General features: G+C 43.2%; 2 protein-coding genes and 1 long non-coding RNA gene across 3 annotated transcripts; all 3 read right to left on the reverse strand.

Annotated features, from left to right (window-relative positions):
* LOC8069144 (proteasome subunit beta type-7-A) lies at positions 1,813-6,419 on the reverse strand. The gene is made up of 9 exons (XM_002461689.2): positions 6,225-6,419; positions 5,956-6,109; positions 3,599-3,740; positions 3,410-3,506; positions 3,267-3,336; positions 3,078-3,182; positions 2,847-2,945; positions 2,232-2,322; positions 1,813-2,147 (listed from the first exon to the last, which is right to left on the reverse strand). The coding sequence occupies exons 2-9, from the start codon at positions 6,094-6,096 to the stop codon at positions 2,071-2,073; spliced, it is 822 nt and encodes a 273-aa protein (XP_002461734.1). The 5' UTR covers positions 6,097-6,109; positions 6,225-6,419; the 3' UTR covers positions 1,813-2,070.
* On the reverse strand, positions 9,792-12,822 carry LOC8081787. Its single transcript, XM_002461690.2, has 3 exons — positions 12,760-12,822; positions 10,241-11,547; positions 9,792-10,124 (listed from the first exon to the last, which is right to left on the reverse strand). Exons 1-3 carry the CDS (start codon positions 12,820-12,822, stop codon positions 10,016-10,018), a joined length of 1,479 nt encoding a protein of 492 aa, XP_002461735.2. The 3' UTR covers positions 9,792-10,015.
* On the reverse strand, positions 13,114-15,956 carry LOC110433134. The gene is made up of 5 exons (XR_002450536.1): positions 15,805-15,956; positions 15,621-15,719; positions 14,051-14,153; positions 13,768-13,892; positions 13,114-13,440 (listed from the first exon to the last, which is right to left on the reverse strand). It is a non-coding gene; the product is annotated as an uncharacterized LOC110433134 (long non-coding RNA).

Genomic DNA, 19,398 nt, shown 5'->3' on the forward strand with positions numbered 1-19,398 from the left:
TGTCTTCTTAATGAAATGGAAGATAAAGCATATGTGCATATAGGTCTCCAATGGGTGTGGCATGGAATGCAGACCGAAGAACAATGTTTTGTTTTTATACTCTTCACTACCATTCGAGTTATATGTTGAATGTTATGTAAATTTTAATATGTGCACTACTCAAGATCTAAGAAGAGAATATAGTGATAGGACTTAAGAACAAATCGGTTTGCTGGGAGCATGTCGTACAAGAACCAAAACAAAACGAAACCTAACTCTGACCAATAGCTACAGGTTCGTTCAAAGAAAAACTAAAGTCAAACCAATCTAGTAGTACTAGAATCATACGCAGCATCTCAAATCCTACGCAGCACACCCAAACCAGAAGGCGAGAGAGGAGATTCTCAAATCCTACGAGCACACCCAAATCAGAAGGCGAGAGAATGAGATGAAAGGATTTGTAGTCCAGCAAGCACTAGAATCACCTGGACCGTTAGGATATATACAGCCGTGCATCTAGCCGGCGACCTCGGACGACGGCGGCCGGCGGGGCCACGCAGGCAGCACCGGAGGGCGGAGCGTCGGCGCTGGCAAGAAGGCCAGAAGGGGCGTCGATACGACTCGGCGGCTCGCGCGAGAGGAGCGTAGGGCTTGCTGGGCTGTTGGGCCAAATATTACAGGTTATTCCTGGGTTTCTACTTGGGCCACTACTAGGACCATGGCCCTAGGCCTGGGTCTGGTAACCTCAATAAGCATACACACGAGGATAAAACTGTCGTGAGATGATAAAACTCAAATGTCTTCCGGATTTGAGATTTATATATACGTAACACAAATATATTGGTGAAGTTAAAGAGCATCTCCAAGAGAAGGCTAATAATACCCCCAAAACAGATATTTGCGTGCTTAGGAGAAAAACCACAGTCCAACAGCTCCCCAAACCTTCTCCCAAGATTTGTTCGCTCTGGAAAAATCACCCCGCGTCCCTCATATATCCGAACCAATGGTGCACTCCCAATGCTCTCCCACGCTCGTACCCCTAGAGAATTCCCACCCTCTTTTCTTCCCGTCCGCATTCTGCTAGCACAACATGGCCTTGTAGACTTGTAGTTGTATTAGACTTGGAGTCATGGTACTAGCAGGATGGAATGAGCGGCTAGAAATTGTCAAAGTCCTAGGGCTACGGACAGAATGATGGCTGGCCGGATGAACAGATCACACGGACGAATCCAACTAGCCCCTTGTTTAGTTCAACCCGAAAACTAGAAATTTTTCAAAATTCCCCGACACATCGAATCTTGCGGCACATACATGAAGTATTAAATATAGACAAAAATAAAAACTAATTACACAGTTTATCTGTAAATCACGAGATGAATCTTTTGAACCTAGTTAACTCATGATTGAATAATATTTAATGCTACAAGACCGAAATCCGAAATATTTTCAGAACTAAACAAGGCCTAATTCTGTTTGTACGCTCATCCTCATCCAACAAACTGATGATGTGGCAATTCAAAATATTTTTGAGTGCAAAACATTGGGGAGCTGCTGTGGAGGAAACTAGTCCCCCAATAGGCCAATACAGAGTTTTTGGGGTTATATTTTTAGGGAACTCTTGGAGTTGCTCTAACATAATTCAACCCTTTGGCAAAACATGCTACTACTACCACAAAGTTCTTTCTTAGCCAATTTTTACTATACAGAACTGAATATAGATAATCAGATCAAGCGAGAATTGACAGAGCCCTGTATGGCTGTAACGCCGTATTGTAATCCAAACAAATGTAACTACTGCATCTGCATCAGGCATGATTTTTGTTGTGCCATTCCTTACCTGAAAGGCTACCCCCTTCCCTCATGCACCGAGTAATCGATGCAGCAGTAGTAATAACATATCTAAGGAAAATACCATACCAACGATGTTTCAAACATTCAGAAACAAGCACTTAATTGGAAACACCTTTGGCATGAAAGTCTGGATTCAATCGAGAAAGTACAACAAAGATCTCCGTTCTTGTCTTGTTCTAGCTGCTCCACTAAGTAATAATATAAAAAGAATATGAGTGTTTGCCTGAATGCAATACAGGATCACTCCTCCATAGCATCACCACCCTCAGTGACCTCAACCTTCTGCTTAAGAGGTGTGATCTTTGTTGACAGTACCTCTGCAAAGAAAAGAATCGTGCATTTACTTTATATATTGTCCAATATGCCATATCCTATATAACATTCATTAAAATGGAACTCACCAGTCTGCCCCTTGGAGAAGCTATATCCCTTTGAACTAGCATATGTTCTGGGATTCGGCAACTGGTGGTTTCTCAAGTATTCTGTCTTCCCCTGGTAATGCAGGAATTGGTCAGCAGAGCACTTTAAAGGATTGTATTTCATGTTTTTCAGCTTGCTCAAAGGCGTCCATGGAAAATGGTAGCATGCAAGATGCAGTGTACAGTTTACTCAAATGAGCATCAGTGGAAATCAGTGATCAGAATTCAGTAGTGTAAATCAAACCATGTGGAAGTGTAACATATATCAAATCAAGTTCGATATAATATAAAAAAAATCAAGTTCGGTAAATATAACGATGTGGAGATAATTTGAAAGTTCATTTAAAGTAAACAGCACATATTTTGCAGTGTTTTGCCAATTTCAGTCAATGAAATAGAAAATGCATCTGGTAGTATCAGTTCTTGTTCTACATTTGCTTGAAAAGTTTGCTTGGGCCTTCTCTGTTTATGTTGTAAGTGAGATAAACCTATGTCCCCTCTAAAATTTTGTAAATGCTTGTTACTTTGGTTCCTTTCCAATGGATCTGGGCCAGGGTTTGGCCCTGGAACTATAAAATAAAAACAGAAAACACGTACCTTGGTTATCACACAGACATCCACATTGCTTCCACTACCCAAGTCATTGAAGATACCTGCACATATTGCGTCCGACACCAGTTGTATTCCCTCTTCCCTCTAGAATATATAAAGGAATTTAATATCAAGCATTAATCAGAACAAACACCATCAAATGTAAGTTCAGTCACCACAGAAGACAATACTGTATTACCAACATAGATGCGGGAACTATTGCTCTGGTTCACTTACAGTGAGGCCTTCTTTGTACTTCGATTCAAACACTGACATCGCAGCAAGGGATCCAGAACCCATCGTGGCAAAAGGAAGAGTATCAGTGGAGCCATGTGGATAAACCTGCACATCCAGAGTTAGCATAACATGTAACTACCATAAATTACACTTACACCAAGTAACAAACAGGTATACTCAGTTACTAACAGTATGAAGATGTGGTCCAGTACAATCCACTCCACCAAGAACAAGGGCAGCACTGACATGGCCTTGATACCTAAACATAATGGCATAAGCAGGTCAGACGTTGACACAATGACAAAAAAGTTATGTGCCTGAGAGGAACTCACCTAAAGAGGTGTGACTTCAGCAGTGTAAGAGCAGTTACGACTCTAGATTCGCGGCCTGTTGCATAACGGTGCAGCTGTAGCTGCGAGCTGACCATGTCTGAGTTAAAGGAAGGAAATGTCAGTAAGGAATTCAACGGAAGAAACAGGAGTTTGAAACAGCAGTAAGATTTCATTGTTGTGGTCATCTACCTGTAACAGCCTCAGTGTCAGCAGCAGTTCCTGCTCCACAGCAATAGATGTTTGGTGCCATAAAGTGGATCTTCTCACAATTCTTATCAGCAACTATAGGCCCCTCAGTTGCCCTTGTGTCTGCCCCAAGAACAACTCCATCCTACATATGAAAGCAAGATTTAGTCAAATGGTAACCTCAATGGATATGGGGCATATGAAACAATCCCTGTTCAAACACAATGCAAGGTCTTTCATCTATTAGCATTGGCTAAGAGCACCAGTGTATATACTAAAAACTTTTATAAAGTTATGACAAAATTACTATCATCCATTGGATTTATTAAATCATAGGTTGATGCAAATCAGGATCAATTAAGATCTGTCAGAGAATCATTTGCAGAGTACTTTTTTTCATTAGGATGAAGAAATATTATATATATGTTTTCCCCTAAGCTAATACAATGGAAACCAACATAACAAAAAAAAATGGGGGCTTTCACTCCTAGGAGGGTAGTTTGCACTGAAAATTTTCCCAGTTTGTACCATCAGGACACACAGCAATGTGTCCATGTGCGACAGGAAGTTAAGCATGCAATTGATATCAGAAAGATTTTTCAATGCGATCCAAACCTAGCTAACATTAAGAAACAACAGCACTAGGCTGATGCCTACCAAATTCGCAGACATGATAAATTGCCAAATACCTAGAGACATAGTTTTGCTAGGCGCTAGGCGGAGTCTAGGCGATGACCCCTAGCCTAGGGACTAGTCGAGCCTAGGCGAGCCTAGGCGACGCTAGGCGTTTTTCTAGGCGTTTTGCCAATTTATATATAAATATATAATATATATACATTTATAGCACAAATCATGAATAATTTAGATAAAAAAACAGGGAAGGGAGGCGAAGGTCAACAAATTACAAACATACGCATGCAATCAAAGCAATCAGCCAATCAGTCAACACATTACAAGTGGAGCAAAGCTATTGATCCACAGCTTCAAGCAATCAATCAACACATTACAAACATATACATGTAGTCAACAATTTCACTGTCAGACAAATAAAAGTGGAGCAAAGCTTCAGATTTCAGAGCAATCTCAAATTCAGGAGAAAAGGGGACAGAGGATAGAAGCAGGGAAAGGAAAAAGAGGAGAGGAGCAGGGGAGAACATACTTAACTTTGTCCTTGGCCCTTGGAGCAGAGGAGCACGAGAGAAGCAGCGAGGTGGAGGTCGGAGCGGGGAGGAGGACACACTTCGCAGGGCACTGCAGGTGGGGCGGCATCGCAGGGAGGTGGAGGTCGAGGTGGGGAGGAGGATGCGCTCGACGAGGCACTACAAGCGGGGAGGACGGTCGCCGGCGGGAACTCCTTCCCTGTGGGCGGTGTTGCAGGGAGGCGGAGGTCGAGGCGCAGATGAGCTTTGCTGGCCGGAGGTGCTTTCCTGCGGGCGGCGTCGCAGGGAGGTGGAGGTCGAGGTGGGGAGGAGGACGAGCTTGGAGGCGCACTGCAGGCAGGGACGAGCGTCGCCGGCGGAAGCTGCTTCCCTGCGGGTGTCGTCGCAGGGAGGCGGAGGTCAAGGCGAGCACGAGCGGGCGCACGGCTGAGTTTCTCCCTTCCCGGCTTTATCCTCCGTCCCGCGCGCGCATTCTTTCCCGCGCCGGCTTCTTTCCCGCGCGCGCTCGCCTGAAACTTCTGATTTCGCGCCGCCATGCCCAAATCGCTCGATTCCTCGCCGCCTCGAGCTCCTGGGCGCTGCTGAATCGCGCGGAGTCGACGCCTGGCTCCGCCTAGGCGCTCCGCCCGCCTAGGGGGCCGATTACCCCCCTAGTCGAGGCGCCAGGCCTTAGCCTAGCGACTAGTCGCGACTAGGCGAGACGTAATCGACGATTTTCAAAACTATGCCTAGAGATATTTCATCTATTAGCACTAGCTAAGAGCAACGGTACACATAGTAAAAGTAGTTAAATAATTGTTAAGGCAAAATTACTATCATCCATTTGATTTATTCAATCACAAGTTGATGCAAAACAAGATTCAATTAAGTAGGATTTACCAGACAATCATATGTAGAGTACTTCTGCACCACCAGGATGGAAAAGGTTGTATGTATAACTTTTCCCCTAAGCTAATGCAATGGAATCCAAACGTAATGAAAGAGTGGGGGCTTTCACCCCTAAGAGCGTGGTTTGCGCAGAACATTTCACTGATTTGCATCATCAGCGCGTAGCACAATGCGGGCCACGTGGAACAGATTGGTATGCAAGTGATCGATATCAGACAGATTTTTTCCTAGGCTCAAACGGATCTGCTCGGCACCCTAAAAAGCGGTTTCCAAACCTAAGTATCATGAACAAACGGCAGGAGAACGCCGCACCTGAAAGACGAGGCCGACGATGGTTGTCCCGGTCTTCCTGAATCCGGGGAGCTTGAGCCCGTTCTTCTCCAGCATGTTGTTGCGGCGGCACAGGTCGAAGCTGAACCCGCCCTTGGCCGGGAGATCCATTGAGCCCGTCATCCTTCCTGCTGTCCTGCACCGCAAAGGCGCCGCCACGGGTCAAGGCCACGGCGAATCGCCACGGGAAGGAGCGCAGCGGGGTGTATAGATCCGAACCAAGATCGCTTGGATTAGGGTTCTGGGGATACCTGGTGATGCTCGTCGCAGCTAGGGGAGGGGCGCACACGGCGTGCCTGACCTGAGGTCGGATACGAGGCTGGCGAGAGCGGCCGGAGGCGAGGAGACGTCGAAGTTGTTGCCGGAACCCAGGCGGCGCGGGTGGATACTCTACTCGTTCTCGGACTCGGCTCAGCCAACTGCTTGTTTAGTTTTCAAAAGTGAAAAGTTTTTGGTACCGTAGCACTTTCATTTATTTATGACAAATATTATCCAATCATAGACTAACTAGGATCAAAAGATTTGTCTCGTGATTTACAGCTAAACTGTGTAACTAGTTTTTATTTTTGTCTATATTTAATGTTTCATACATGTGGCACAAGATTCGATATAACGGGAAATCTTGAAAACTTTTTGGTTTTCATGGTGAACTAAATAAGGCCCAGGAAAAGAAAACAGAGGAAGCGCAGTATAGCACTTGGCTCAAAACAAAAGATTTCCACACGAACTAATGGAACAACGTTTTTTTATTATAAGAAAAAAATAGGAAAAACATATAAACAACTATTAAACCAAATATTATTCTAATAAGAAATGAAATAGATCATTTTTTGACAAGATGCAAACTTTATTATTAGCAGCAGAAAGCTGTAATGAAGGAGATACATTTTGCAGCGCCAACTACACGGGGTAACTGTTTACACGATCAGCATTGGTACAAGTGATGTTCACCGAATTACAATTAATTTTAGACAGACTAGAGGCCATGTTCGCTAGTGAGTGAGCTATACTATCCATGCTCCTGGGAATCTTAAACACTTGAAATCTTCTGCCGGCTATATAATTGAGGAACCTTTGGGTGAATGGCCTGACTTCCCAGTGGGGTGGACAGCTGAGATATGATCCATTAAAGTAATTAGCTAGCATTTGACAGCCGATGAGGAAGGTGATTTCATCAAGACAAAGCGCGGATGTGATAGCTGCAGCGTCCGCCATTACGACAGAGGTGATGTTGCTGATTTGTAGCTTGATGTAATAGTGGGCATTGCTTCTTCACCATTACGACAGAGGTGATGTTATTGATTTGTAGCTTGATAGTGGACATTGCTTTTTGGATCTAGGATGAAGATTCCTAGCCTTGCTCTCCTTGGAGTAATGTTCAACACGTCTGGCTTAGTGGAGGCATCAGTGTAACATCGTGCACCACTTAGTGTTTCAAAAAACCTGCAAAAAATTTGGTTCCTGGGCATGTGCTGAATGTTGTTCTAAGGCGCACTGGATAAGTGTTCTCAAATGGATACCTGCAAGGTTTGATTTTGCTCTTTCAAGAGCAATTTAAAATAGACCATTCAGCGGTATGAAAAGACATAAAGGAAGATATAATCCATTTTAGCTGATAATAACAAAAGGTTAAATAAAGATGGTAAAGGAGTGACTACTCATCCTGACATGGATGTGGAGCACGCAGTTGATGATACAGTCCAAAAGTAAATGTCACTCATACGTATAGATAATAAAAAAAACTCATACATATAGATAACAAAAAAGGATCAACGCAGAAAGTTTCGATTGAACAAGGCTTTGCTAGTTCACGGGCACAACTAAGGTCATGTTCGCTTGAGTTTACATATCGAATCTATCACTCATTCAACAATGTTTTTCTCTCACAACAAATCAATCAATAATTCAATAATACTATCAGTCATGACTTTTCACACAAGCGAACAAACTTGCTAGAAATGATAACCTATAACGACTAGTTGGATTGAAGCCGTAAGAAGAAAATGGTACCTCAGATCAATGCATCTCCTGGACACACACTATTGGATACTCGAATAGCTTATTTCTATTTGAGTTTTTGCACATGCAGACCTATTCGAGTTCCCTGTGCTATAGTGTAAAAGTGTCGATGAATGATGAAGAGCGGTGTGTAGACTTCATGGCCAGTTGGCAGGACGAACTCGACAGCGAGAAGGGGCTCAGGGCAAAGGACGGAGGCTCCACAACCAGCAAGCCGCGTGCTTGCGACACACGATCTTCTCTGATCTTGATCAATTATATTAATCAGCAATTCTTATATATCTAGTTTGATGGTGACGCGTGGAAGTACGAACAAGACAAAAATTGCCCGTGCTACGGTGGCTAGCCTCGAACGTGGTTCGCGAAAACCAAATCTATTTAAAACAACTTGGACTTGTTTTTACTAATGCCTATTTTCTCTGGTTTTTTGGAAATTGAGTTTATCTTATACGGGACTTATTAGTGGGAAGATCCGGTTTTACCTAGACTAGTTTTGATAATTTTGATAAAAATGCTAATACATCCAAACAACCCCGGCCAACCACCAATACACATGACGCAAACCCACCATTAACCATAGCGCCTAATAGGCCAGCACACAATGGCACACTGGTACCATTTGGGTCGTAGATTGAGGCCTTGTTTACTTCTACCTAAAATTCCAAATTTTTCAAGACTCTCCGTCACATCGAATCTTTAGATACATGCATAGAGTATTAAATATAGACGAAAATAAAAACTAATTGTACAGTTTGGTCGAAATTTACGAGACGAATTTTTTAAACCTAGTTAGGCCATAATTGGACAATAATTACCACAAACAAACGAAAGTGCTACAGTATCGCGAAATCTTTTCGTCCACGAACTAAACACGGCCTGAATAGTTTGCCAAGTTATTTGTTGCACCTATTCAAGCAGTTTACAAGATATCTCTCCATCCTCATATGTTAGTCGTTCTGTCTCTGTACTTGTGCAGCAAAAAAGCATATGAGTGTGGACATAGAGGGTGTACAGGTGCATTGACTATTGTATGAATCTAGACATCTAGTACTACTTCTAGAACAACTCACATAAAGGGATGGAGAGAGTATATGTGATTTGGACCTACCTACCAATTTTTTGCACAATGGATGGAGTTTTTCTATGCAGACCTTGTTTAGTTCGCGAAAAGGAATTTTTTGGGTGTCACATTAAATATGCCGGGACACATTTGAAGTATTAAACATAGACTAATAAAAAAATATATAGCTCGCTTGAAAACTGCGAGACAAATTTATTAAGACTAATTAATCTAGCATGCATTAGTACATGTAAGCTACCAGTTATGGCTAATCATAAACTAATTAGGCTTAAAAAATTCATCTATGATTTACAATCAAACTGTGCAATTCTGTTTTTTTCGTCTACATTTAATGCTCTATAAATGTATATAAAAATTTGATGTGATTGGTGAACAGTTTTTGGGTGAGAACTAAACAAGGCCTGACGATGTTTATGTAGGCAGTTTCTGAATATTTGGGGACTACATCGTCAGTAGAATAGAAAATGACCATTTCTATATGCAAGTGAGATATAAATCCCAGCATAAATCTATTTTTGTAGTCGATCTCCGCTAGAAATCGGCCGTACAAATGCTTTGTTATGGTTGGTTGGTAATAAAACATGGAACGCGTAAACACATTTATACCATTGGTTTGCAACCTGATTATATATGTTAGATGATTAGGTTGATAACAAAAGGACGTGTCCACAGCATGTGTTTTAGCAGGGATTAATCAGTGCAAGGCAAGAAACGAGACTAACAGAATTAACAAAGTCTTCAACAAGGCTGAAATCAGCAGTTCCAACTTCTGAAATGTTTTTCAAGACATCAGACAAAGGATAACGTTCATTCATCACAGACGAACGCGTAAAGGTTTGTTCATTCAATCACAGATCATGACACAAATGTTGATCAAAACAAACTAATAATAAGATGATAGCGCTAGCGATGTATGGTCGAAACTTGACTCCATTCTAGGAATCATATACCATGTGACATGATGAGGCCTCTGAGGTTGCAGGTGAGCTGCTTCTCATTCTCGTGCTTGGGTTCGTCATCGTCAGACCAGTCTCCCAGCGTCAAATAAGGCCTGCGTCAATCGAACAGCCAGCACAAATGAGGGATCCAACACAGTTCAAATGCAATGGGAGAAAAACAAAATGAGAATAATCGAAATCGATGGACTATATATGCTCTGTGCCTCACTCTGCAACGTCGTCAAGGTTTTCCGGTGGGATGTTGGGGAGTAGCCCCTGCAGCATTCGCATCATCTGCTCCCTGTAATACATCATCCCGCGTGAGTAGATCGACATCAACCTGATTCCACCCAACTTGACGCTGCCCGGCCTGCCGACGTCGATGACGATGCGCTCAGCGTACTGGTTGCGCCATCCCAAGAGACGCAGCCTCGGCGCACGCAGCGAGAATGATTTGTAGTCTGTGGTGGCTCCAGCTCCACAGTCAATTTCGAACTCTATCAGCTCCGGTGCGTCGATGGTGATGACTCCGTACGGCGCCTCGGTGGCACGGCCGCGCGGTGCGACGTCGACGGAATCCAGGTCAAGGAACCTGAGCCGCGGCAGCCGGATGTCGACGCGGGCTTGTCTGAACTGGCAGCAGAACAGGTCCAGCTCGTCGAGAAGCGGGCACCAGGCGCCCGGTGCGAACGGGGCCTCCACGGTAACGCTGTTGAGGTCCAGGGAGACCAGGGACGGGAGGCGCGGCCACTCGCCGAGCACCGCGTAGTCGAGGCGGAGCTTCCGCAGGGCGGCGGCGCCTGGCCCGGCGATGGCGGGCGCGAGGTGCATCCTCGTGACGACCTCCAGCTCGCGCGCCGCCGGGGGCAGGTCGAGCGTCCATGCGTTCCGCTCGTCGGCACCGCGGACGACGAAGGGTGCCAGGAAGCGGATCACGCGCGCGTCGGCGAGCGCGATGATGCGGGCGGCGTGGCGCCTCATGCGGGGGTCGTCGATGTCGGAGACGAGCCGGAGGGTGTCCACCTTGGACGAGGACGCCTCGAGCGCGCGGCGGCCGAGCGCGACGCGGACGGCCAGGATCGAGTCCTCGTCCAGAAGGCCGCGGACGGACTGCGCCTCGTCGAAGTAGATGTCCCGGAAGGAGAGGAATGCGTTGAGGTAGATCTCGACGACGGGCGTGTGGAGGTGGATGTGGCGCCACGCCCGGGACAGCACCGTCAGCTGCACGGTCTCATCGAACGAGAGGAGGGAGGCGATCTGCGCCCGGAGCTCGAGCGGCAGCGCGGTGATGCGGTCGCCGCCGCTGGAGCCAGAGCCAGCGGCAGTCCGGGCCTCCTTGCGCTTGCTCCCGCTGCGCCGATCCATCTTCTTCTCAACCGGCGCCGCCTGGGCTGCCTGTCTTCTCCCTTTCGTCTCCGATGGATGGAGATCGGGGATCGGGAATGAGGGTAGTTTCAGAAATTGGAACGTCTCGGCCGCAGTTTTGGAGGGAAAGAGCGAGCCCCTTGCAACCGTTCCCGCCAATTCCAAAGTGGGCTGCGTGACAAAGCCCACAAGACGCGTGCAAATAGGCAATGAGGACGGTTCTTTCGAGTCAAAACTGTTTTAAGATAGACCACCACACCAAAAAAGAGTATAAAGAAGGAAATATATATTGGTAGGTTATAAGATGATGATCGACATAGTGAAACAAGTCAATTACCCTATAAAAAATCAATTGAACAACACAAAAAAATATTATTTCACCTATTTTTAATTATAATATTGTGTTTTTTCTACTGAATTATACTAAATAATATGAAAAATAAATTGAAAAGTATTGAGACATTTATATGCCCCCCCCTTCCCTCGAATCAAAAGTTTGGGTTCCGCTTCTGATTCCTATAATCCAATCACAAGATTATGTGAATCCACTTGTCCACAGATATCCTACTATTGTTTGGAGATAACAGGTGTGAAACGTTTTAACCACATATATAATCTTTGGCTATAATATAGTATTCCAAATATACATGATTTTTAATCCAAAATCCATATTCTGCAATCACTATCTATAATTTAAATTCTCATAACCGTAACTTCGCAAATCAATATACATGGCCTTGCCAGTGTGGCAAAATACATATTCACCGATTAGGCGCTAGAATTATTAGGGCCTTGTTTAGTTCACCCAATAACCAAAAAGTTTTCAAGCACATCGAATCTTTCGGCACATGCATGAAGTATTAAATATAGACGAAAATAAAAAACTAATTGCACAGTTTAACTGTAAATCACGAGACGAATCTTTTGATTCTAGTTAATCTATGATTGGATAATATTTACCACAAACAAACTAAAGTGCTACAGTAGCGAAATTCAAAAATATTTCGCATCTAAACGAGGCCTAGATTATCCATCCAACATGAACATCCCAAATTAAACCTAAAACAACACCTTAAGTTGTAGGGAATGATCAGTTTTGTACTAAAAAACTTTTAACTTTCATTTTGGATTACAAGGTTTCAATCTTTTCATCTGTCCTATTTAACGTAAAGTAAAACCAGTACCACTATTCACACGAAATCATTGTCATAATCCAATCAATATCTTATTATGCTATTGCTTGAGGATCTCGAATAATAAACTCTTGGTCATCCTGCTAGGAAAATCCAATCATGGTTGGTACGATCACTCGATCATAGTCGATCATAACAAAGGCTAAAGTAGTTGCAGCAAAAACACGGAAATACATGGCCTCGGCACTACAAAGTCATCAAAACCAACTATATCGAGCACCAGATTCATGACCTGCACTAGCGACCGTACCATCGTCCTATCAAAATCTATAGCGTGCCCATGCGTTGCTACGGGATAGCTAACATTTTGTACTAAAAATACATAGATCGCACGATAAGATAATAATACTGTAAAAATTAAACGTTAAAGTAATATTTAATCTAAAATCAAACTTTATGAAATCAACACAATCATAGAGAGCGTAATCTAAAAAACAAACTTTATGAAATCTTTAAATTTCACAATATATTCTTGAACAGGTTACAGGGTTCCACCATCTAGGAAAGAAATACACATAACATGTTGTTCCTCATGCATGAATGCTTAATGTTTTAACTGAAGTAAATTTGCATTGTGCAACTCAGACTGCTGAGTTTTTCACTGTACACATGCTCAAGTAAATACAAATATTAATGCACATTGTGATTTTAATAATATACACTGCAAGTCATCTCTCCCACCAATTTGGCTTCACCACCACACCATCAGAAATGCAGTATCAGTTATGGTCACAACACCCGAGATTGATAGCCACAAGAAGTTTACAGTTAGATAGGTAGGTTTTGAAATGATGTGTCTGTTATTTTCATGTACGAGTCCATTCTCATGCTCCTTAAGCTGCTGGAGCATGGAAGAGCGAGTGCTTAACCCCTATAAAGGATTTGTTAAAAGGATAAAAAATAGCAATATTAACCACTGTTGGAAACTTGGAGATCTCAGGAGAACCCAACTTGGGTAACTAAAATAGCTACACAAATGTCAAAGTTGTAAAAAAAAAGGTAACTGAAATAAATTAAAAGATGAGGCAAAATCTTTAAAAAATGTATGTATGAAACTATTCCAAATAGAAAAAGATTTGCACATGACTTTTCCTATTTTTCTTATAATTATCTCTATCTTAACAGTAATGAGAAAATTCATCCCCTTACATTTTTAAAAGAAGAACACAACTTCACATTATCAAAACGATATAATTACCTTGGCAGGCCGCTACACATTATCAAATGGTACGTGAGAATAACATTCTTGAAGTAGGATGTAGGATTGAATCACTCTGATGGAATACTCCAAAATGCACTACAAATACAATTTTCTTTTTTTACCTTTTACCTTGGATCAAAAGGATATAATTACATTGGCAGGCTCCTACACATTATCAAATGGTACGTGAGAATAACATTCTTGAAGTAGGATGTAAGATTGAATCACTCTGATGGAATACTCCAAAATGCACTACAAATACAATTTTCTTTTTTTTTACCTTGATGCTACCTTATGACTCCTGCAAAATATAGCACTTGTCTAGCATGACCTGCACAATCTCTGCAAGAAGCATCAGGAAGTTGTTGCAAGCCACTGGTGACCTACAATGGCAACTAACATCTTTGTCAAGTTCACGTTAGTACTACAATGCAAGCATCAGTATAAACAAAAAAAAGTTTTGGCTTGTGAGAGCCATGCAAAACATCAGCTGCAATAGAACATGCGATAAAAATGGTTATAAGCCAATGCTGGCAAATTCCAAATATCTTAATAAACTCTACAAAAATAAAGACTTATTCATGGAATAAAAAGTAAGTTTTAAGGATATTCTTTAGTCATGTGCTTTTCAGAAGATGGAACCAACAAAATGTGCGTTAAGGCAACAAAATAAGTCAAACACAGCTCCTTCGAAAATAACCATAACTTAATTTGAAAGCAATTTACTCTTATCTACCAGAAATCTAAACACTATTCTTGATTCACGTAGATATAGTAGGATCTTTGTACCATGAATACAGAATTCTCTACATGGATCTACCAATTTTTACATCACTCAGCAGTCTGCATCCATGAAGCTAGTTTCAGAGGAACGGTGAAAACAACATTACTTGATCTGGACAATGACAAAATAGGCACTGGGAATTAACTGAGGTATAATTCATTAGAATATCTTTTTTCAGACTTCAAAGCCCCTTAAATCCGGTAAGCACCACTTGTAGTTATATGTACCTATGGGGATTAAGCACTAACTATGTGATAAAAATAGTACAGCAACTGAAGGTGAGAGGACACCCAACTACGTACCCAAGCCAAATTGTCAATACATAAAGAACCTGCAAGACCTTATTACCTGTGTGCTATTTTTTTTCCATCTTTCCTCAGCATCCATGGAAAAATAAAACAGAAGAGAGAACTGGGAAGAAGTTTCTTTGTATTTGATCTGAGCACACAGGAGCTAATTGAATTTCACTGCAGCAGCTGTGACCAGGGTTCCCATTTAAAACTAACCTTCTTAGTGTGTTGGCATGGTGTTAAAGGTTTCCTACATCTTCTGGGTGACTGCTGCATAGTACATGGGAGATGATAATACAAATGCCTCCCTTTTCCTGATTTTTTTCTTATACTCACTCCACTCAAATGAAATCAATTTGAACACTATTTATTCGTTCTTATAAAAATCATATAAAATAAAAAAATTGTTATAGGATTATAGCATTCACAAGTGTCAGCAGCGACATCTGTGAGGCCTTGTATGCATGCAGCAACGATCCATGCATGAATGAAGTAAGCTGCATCTTACAAAATCTAGCTGATAAGAAGGTAAGCCTAAAAAATTCCTCCATATGGCGGAGTTTTTATTTTAATAACAAACCTATAGATATATGGAGGAATGGTCTTCTTATATATAATCAATTCCTAAACAACAATATATGGCTGTTTTAAGTTAGACAATGAGACAATACATGAGCTCATTACCCAAGTCACAGGTAAGGACAATCGCAAGCATCCAAACATAATTCTGTAAGTTTTAGGCCATTTTGGAAGTAGAAATTTGTCAGAAAACATACCTTAGCTTACCCAGGCTCAAGTGCAGTCCTCTGAGAGGCACAAATAATAAACATGAAGCCAAACTTCTCCTAGTATCTGGCTTTCCACTCTGCCATCTCCTACATTAGTTGGAGAAACCAAACTAAATTAAGTCCAGAGTTAATATATGATAGACAGAAGAAAAATTGAGATCTAATATAGCACCTGGGTAGTAGAATCCGTGGTTGTGGAAAGCACGGCTGATTGCTCTTCCTTACGCCACCTAAACCATAAAGAACAGGACACTCACTGTGCAATAAATCCGCCGGTTGGGGAAGAAGATGTCCGTTGGAGAAGGGGGTGCGGCTGCAGGTGGGGAGGGGGTAAGGGGCGCCGACATATGGAGGAAGCGGTCTCCATGGTTGATGTCAAGGAGGGCCAGATGGGAAGAGGAAGAGGCGCGGCCAGGTCTTCAGGAGTGCTTGCATGGAGAAGTCTGCGCCCATGCCGTCGGCTGTAGCAACCTGTGCTCGCGCCTACGACGGCCACCCATGCGCGCTCACCACTGCAGCCGCTCCAACCGAACACCGCCATGGTGCAGACCCCGTGGGATCCGCGGCAAGGTAGGTCATGGGATTTGGACCTAGGCAAGGCGCGATGGGATGGTGTTGCGGCAAGGACACGAGGGTGCAGGGATGGGTAGAGCGGCGTGCGCGGCGGCAGCCCCGCGTGATTGGAGCGGATCTCGGGAGGGGATGGGAAAGTTATTGGAGGAGATGAGTCGCAGGAGCGGGTCTCCCAGACAATCGTGGGGAGGTGACGCGGCGGTTTCCTTGGTGAAAGCATGCGGGAGATCGCAGGAGGCAGACGGACGACGCGGGGAGCTGTGGACCTGGGCGTCGCCGACGATAAGGGCGTGCTTGGCGGGCTGGCGGTGGGCGCGGCGGCGGGCGTGCTCGGAGAACGTCTCCGGCGGAGAGGGCGCGGCGGCGGGTGTGCTCGGAGAACGTCTCCGGCGGAGAGGGCTGGCGGTGGGTGCGGCGGCGGGCGTGCTCGGCGGCGGGCGTGCTCAGCTCCGGCAACGAGGAGTCCAAGGTGGGTGTGCGTGGGTCAAAGGCGGAAACAACGGGGTGGTAAGGCGAAACCACGGTAGGGGGGGCGAAAACCGCCAGAGACGATGACCTTCGGGTCTTTTTAGTTGTAGAGATGTGACTAGAACACAATTAAGTTCAAGAACAATATATGGACACTAACTATATTCCAGAGGAGTAGTGCTAGGTTCTCTACGATGAGGCTCTCCATCGCTAAAGGCTCAAGTGATAACCGCTATATGGAATAACCGCTTTATGGCTCCGTTCACTTGTTAAGCCGTAGTTTTTCTGCCAACTAGTAATATTTTTTTTTTACAAAAAATTAGCGAATAGTACTTTGAGTCATGGCTTTTCAGACAAACAAACAGACTCTATGGCATCCATCTTGTAGTTAACAAAGCAATCTTTAAATACACCCCCACCAACCTCATGAGCAATTTGCCAAGTTTTGCACCTATTTGAGCAGTTTACAAGATGTTGAAGTAACTTGGGCCTACTATATACCTACCAATTTTTTGCACAATGGATGGAATTTATTCTTGTACCTCTATGTAAACTTCATGTAAAAAGTTTCATGTTATACACTATAGCAATATGAGATGATTTAAGTTTGTGACGCAAAAAATACTAGTTTCTATAGAGTACTATTTATTCACTACTATAGAACATTCTATTCACGATGTTTATGTATTCGCAGTTCTCTGAATTTGTGGTACGGCTACATCGTTAGTAGAATAAAAAGATGATTATTTTTATTCACCACTGTAGAACATTCTATTTAGTATGTTTATGCATACAGTTTTCTGAATCTGTGGTACGTACTACATCTAGTGGCGAGGGTGAATTCGAATCAAGGAGGGGCTAATTTTAAATGGTGTTATTGTAGCTATAACAGTGGCAGTGGTAGACATGCACGGCTTCCCATCGCTACCCTTTTTATACTTCTCTTTGGTCGGTCATAGATGAAGATAGGTACTGTGGCTATAAGGATTTTAAAAATACTATCATAATATAGTATTCATATATTGTGAAACCATAAGGATTTTTAAAAATAATTAATTAAAGATTGCAACGTTTGGTTTAGGACAAACCAACTAGTACAGTTTTTTTAGCATACAGTAATCTGATGTGTCACCATGCACCTTCAAAAAATTTTGCAAAACGAATACTGTAGTACTTTCGTTTATATTTGAAAAATATTATCCAATCATAAACTAACTAGGATCAAAAGATTCGTCTTGCAAATTACATACAAAGTGTATAGTTAGTTATTATTTTTATTTATATTTAATGCTCTATACATCCGTCGCAAAATTCGATACAACAAAAAATATAAAAAAATTTACAAACTATACAAGGCAGCCAAACAATCACTCATGTGCAGCACATGGCTAGGCACAGCGACAGGACTGACCTCTAATCGACGCCGTGTCACCTAGGCCTTGTTTCTCAAATAATTTTGTAAAACTTTTCAGATTCTAAATCTTTAGATATATGCATGAAGCATTAAATATAAACGAACATAAAAACTAATTACATAGTTCACTTATAATTTGAGAGATAAATTTTTTAAACATAATTAATCTATAATTGAATAATACTAGCAAAACATGTCCGTGCGTTGCAACGGGGTATAGAATTTATTATTTGATAATTATACACTTTTTGTAAAATTTAAATGAGTTTAGTCCAACCTTGAATCAAATAAATATAACCCCACCAAAACAAACAAAACTACCAAACTAATATCGGAAATCACCTTGAGAAGAAATAGAAAAAAATCATGTCCCATAAAAAAATCAGAAATCTTCATGTACAGTGGAGGAAACAGAGTAAAAATGATATAAAAATACGTATAGAAATTAAAAAGGGGAAGAATATTACGTAAAGAAAGCATAAAAGCATCACATGGAACAATTCCATCAAACAACACGTCAGATCAGTCCACTTTTATTGTCGCTCAGTGCAATCCAAAGCAAAACCAGCGGCGCAGTTAATGACAAAAGCCCACAGCCACAACCGCCACATAATAATACAATTAATAGGTAACAGTTCTCAACATCCTTTCATCACAGCATTTGTTTGAGACATACATGAACAAAATATATGTAATTCCGTATGATTAAGAGGAAGTACCTTGTGGCCAGCATTGATGCATCACAAGAGAAGGAACAGCCGATGAGAGGGCGATCATCTCCAATCTCGCTACACTCCAGGACAAACTCCCCAGCCTGCTTCACGACGAGTTCGGCCTCCGCCTCTAGGTCTTCATCGGAATCCTCGTGGCAGTGTTTGGCCATCTCAATCCTGGCCTTGGCACGGGGCAGCGAGTACTGTGCAATGTCGACACGCGCCTTGAGAAGCTCCTGCGTGCCCTTGGTGAAGAAGGGGTACTGGATCTGCTCCTCCTTGCCGGTGCGTGCAGCGTGGTCGTCCTCCTGCGCGCGGAGGATACGGTCGACCTGGCCATCGGCCTCGAGCCGGACCATGAGGGCTCGGAGGCGGTCGTGGTGCTCCATTTCGCACTCGCCGAGACGGCAGAGGTAGGCCCGCACGGCCATGGCGTAGGCGCGGCGCCGCTAGAGGAGCTCCTGCACCGATTGCTCGTGACGCTCCCACGCGGCGCGGTGGTTGTCGGAGACCTCGTAGTCGGCCTCGCCTCCGCCCCCGGCGGAGGAAGTGGCGACGGCGGGACAGGGATGGGAGCGATTGGCGGGTGGACGGGGAC

The sequence above is a fragment of the Sorghum bicolor genome, chromosome 2 (assembly GCF_000003195.3).
Source record: "Sorghum bicolor cultivar BTx623 chromosome 2, Sorghum_bicolor_NCBIv3, whole genome shotgun sequence".
Classification (NCBI taxonomy): Eukaryota; Viridiplantae; Streptophyta; class Magnoliopsida; order Poales; family Poaceae; genus Sorghum; species Sorghum bicolor.

Bases quoted from the DNA above. Each gene is read 5' to 3' on its own strand.
- LOC8069144 (XM_002461689.2), bottom strand. From the start codon at position 6,096: ATGACGGGCTCAATGGATCTCCCGGCCAAGGGCGGGTTCAGCTTCGAC. The intron at 3,741-5,955 runs GTGCGGCGTTCT...TTTCATATGTAG, and splicing joins TCGTCGGCCTCGTCTTTCAG to GATGGAGTTGTTCTTGGGGC. The intron at 3,337-3,409 runs GTGAGTTCCTCT...CATTATGTTTAG, and splicing joins CTGAAGTCACACCTCTTTAG to GTATCAAGGCCATGTCAGTG.
- LOC8081787 (XM_002461690.2), bottom strand. From the start codon at position 12,822: ATGGTACGGTCGCTAGTGCAGGTCATGAATCTGGTGCTCGATATAGTT. The intron at 11,548-12,759 runs GTAGTGCCGAGG...TTTGTCACGCAG, and splicing joins TAGTTGGTTTTGATGACTTT to CCCACTTTGGAATTGGCGGG. The intron at 10,125-10,240 runs GTGAGGCACAGA...CGATTGACGCAG, and splicing joins AACCTTGACGACGTTGCAGA to GCCTTATTTGACGCTGGGAG.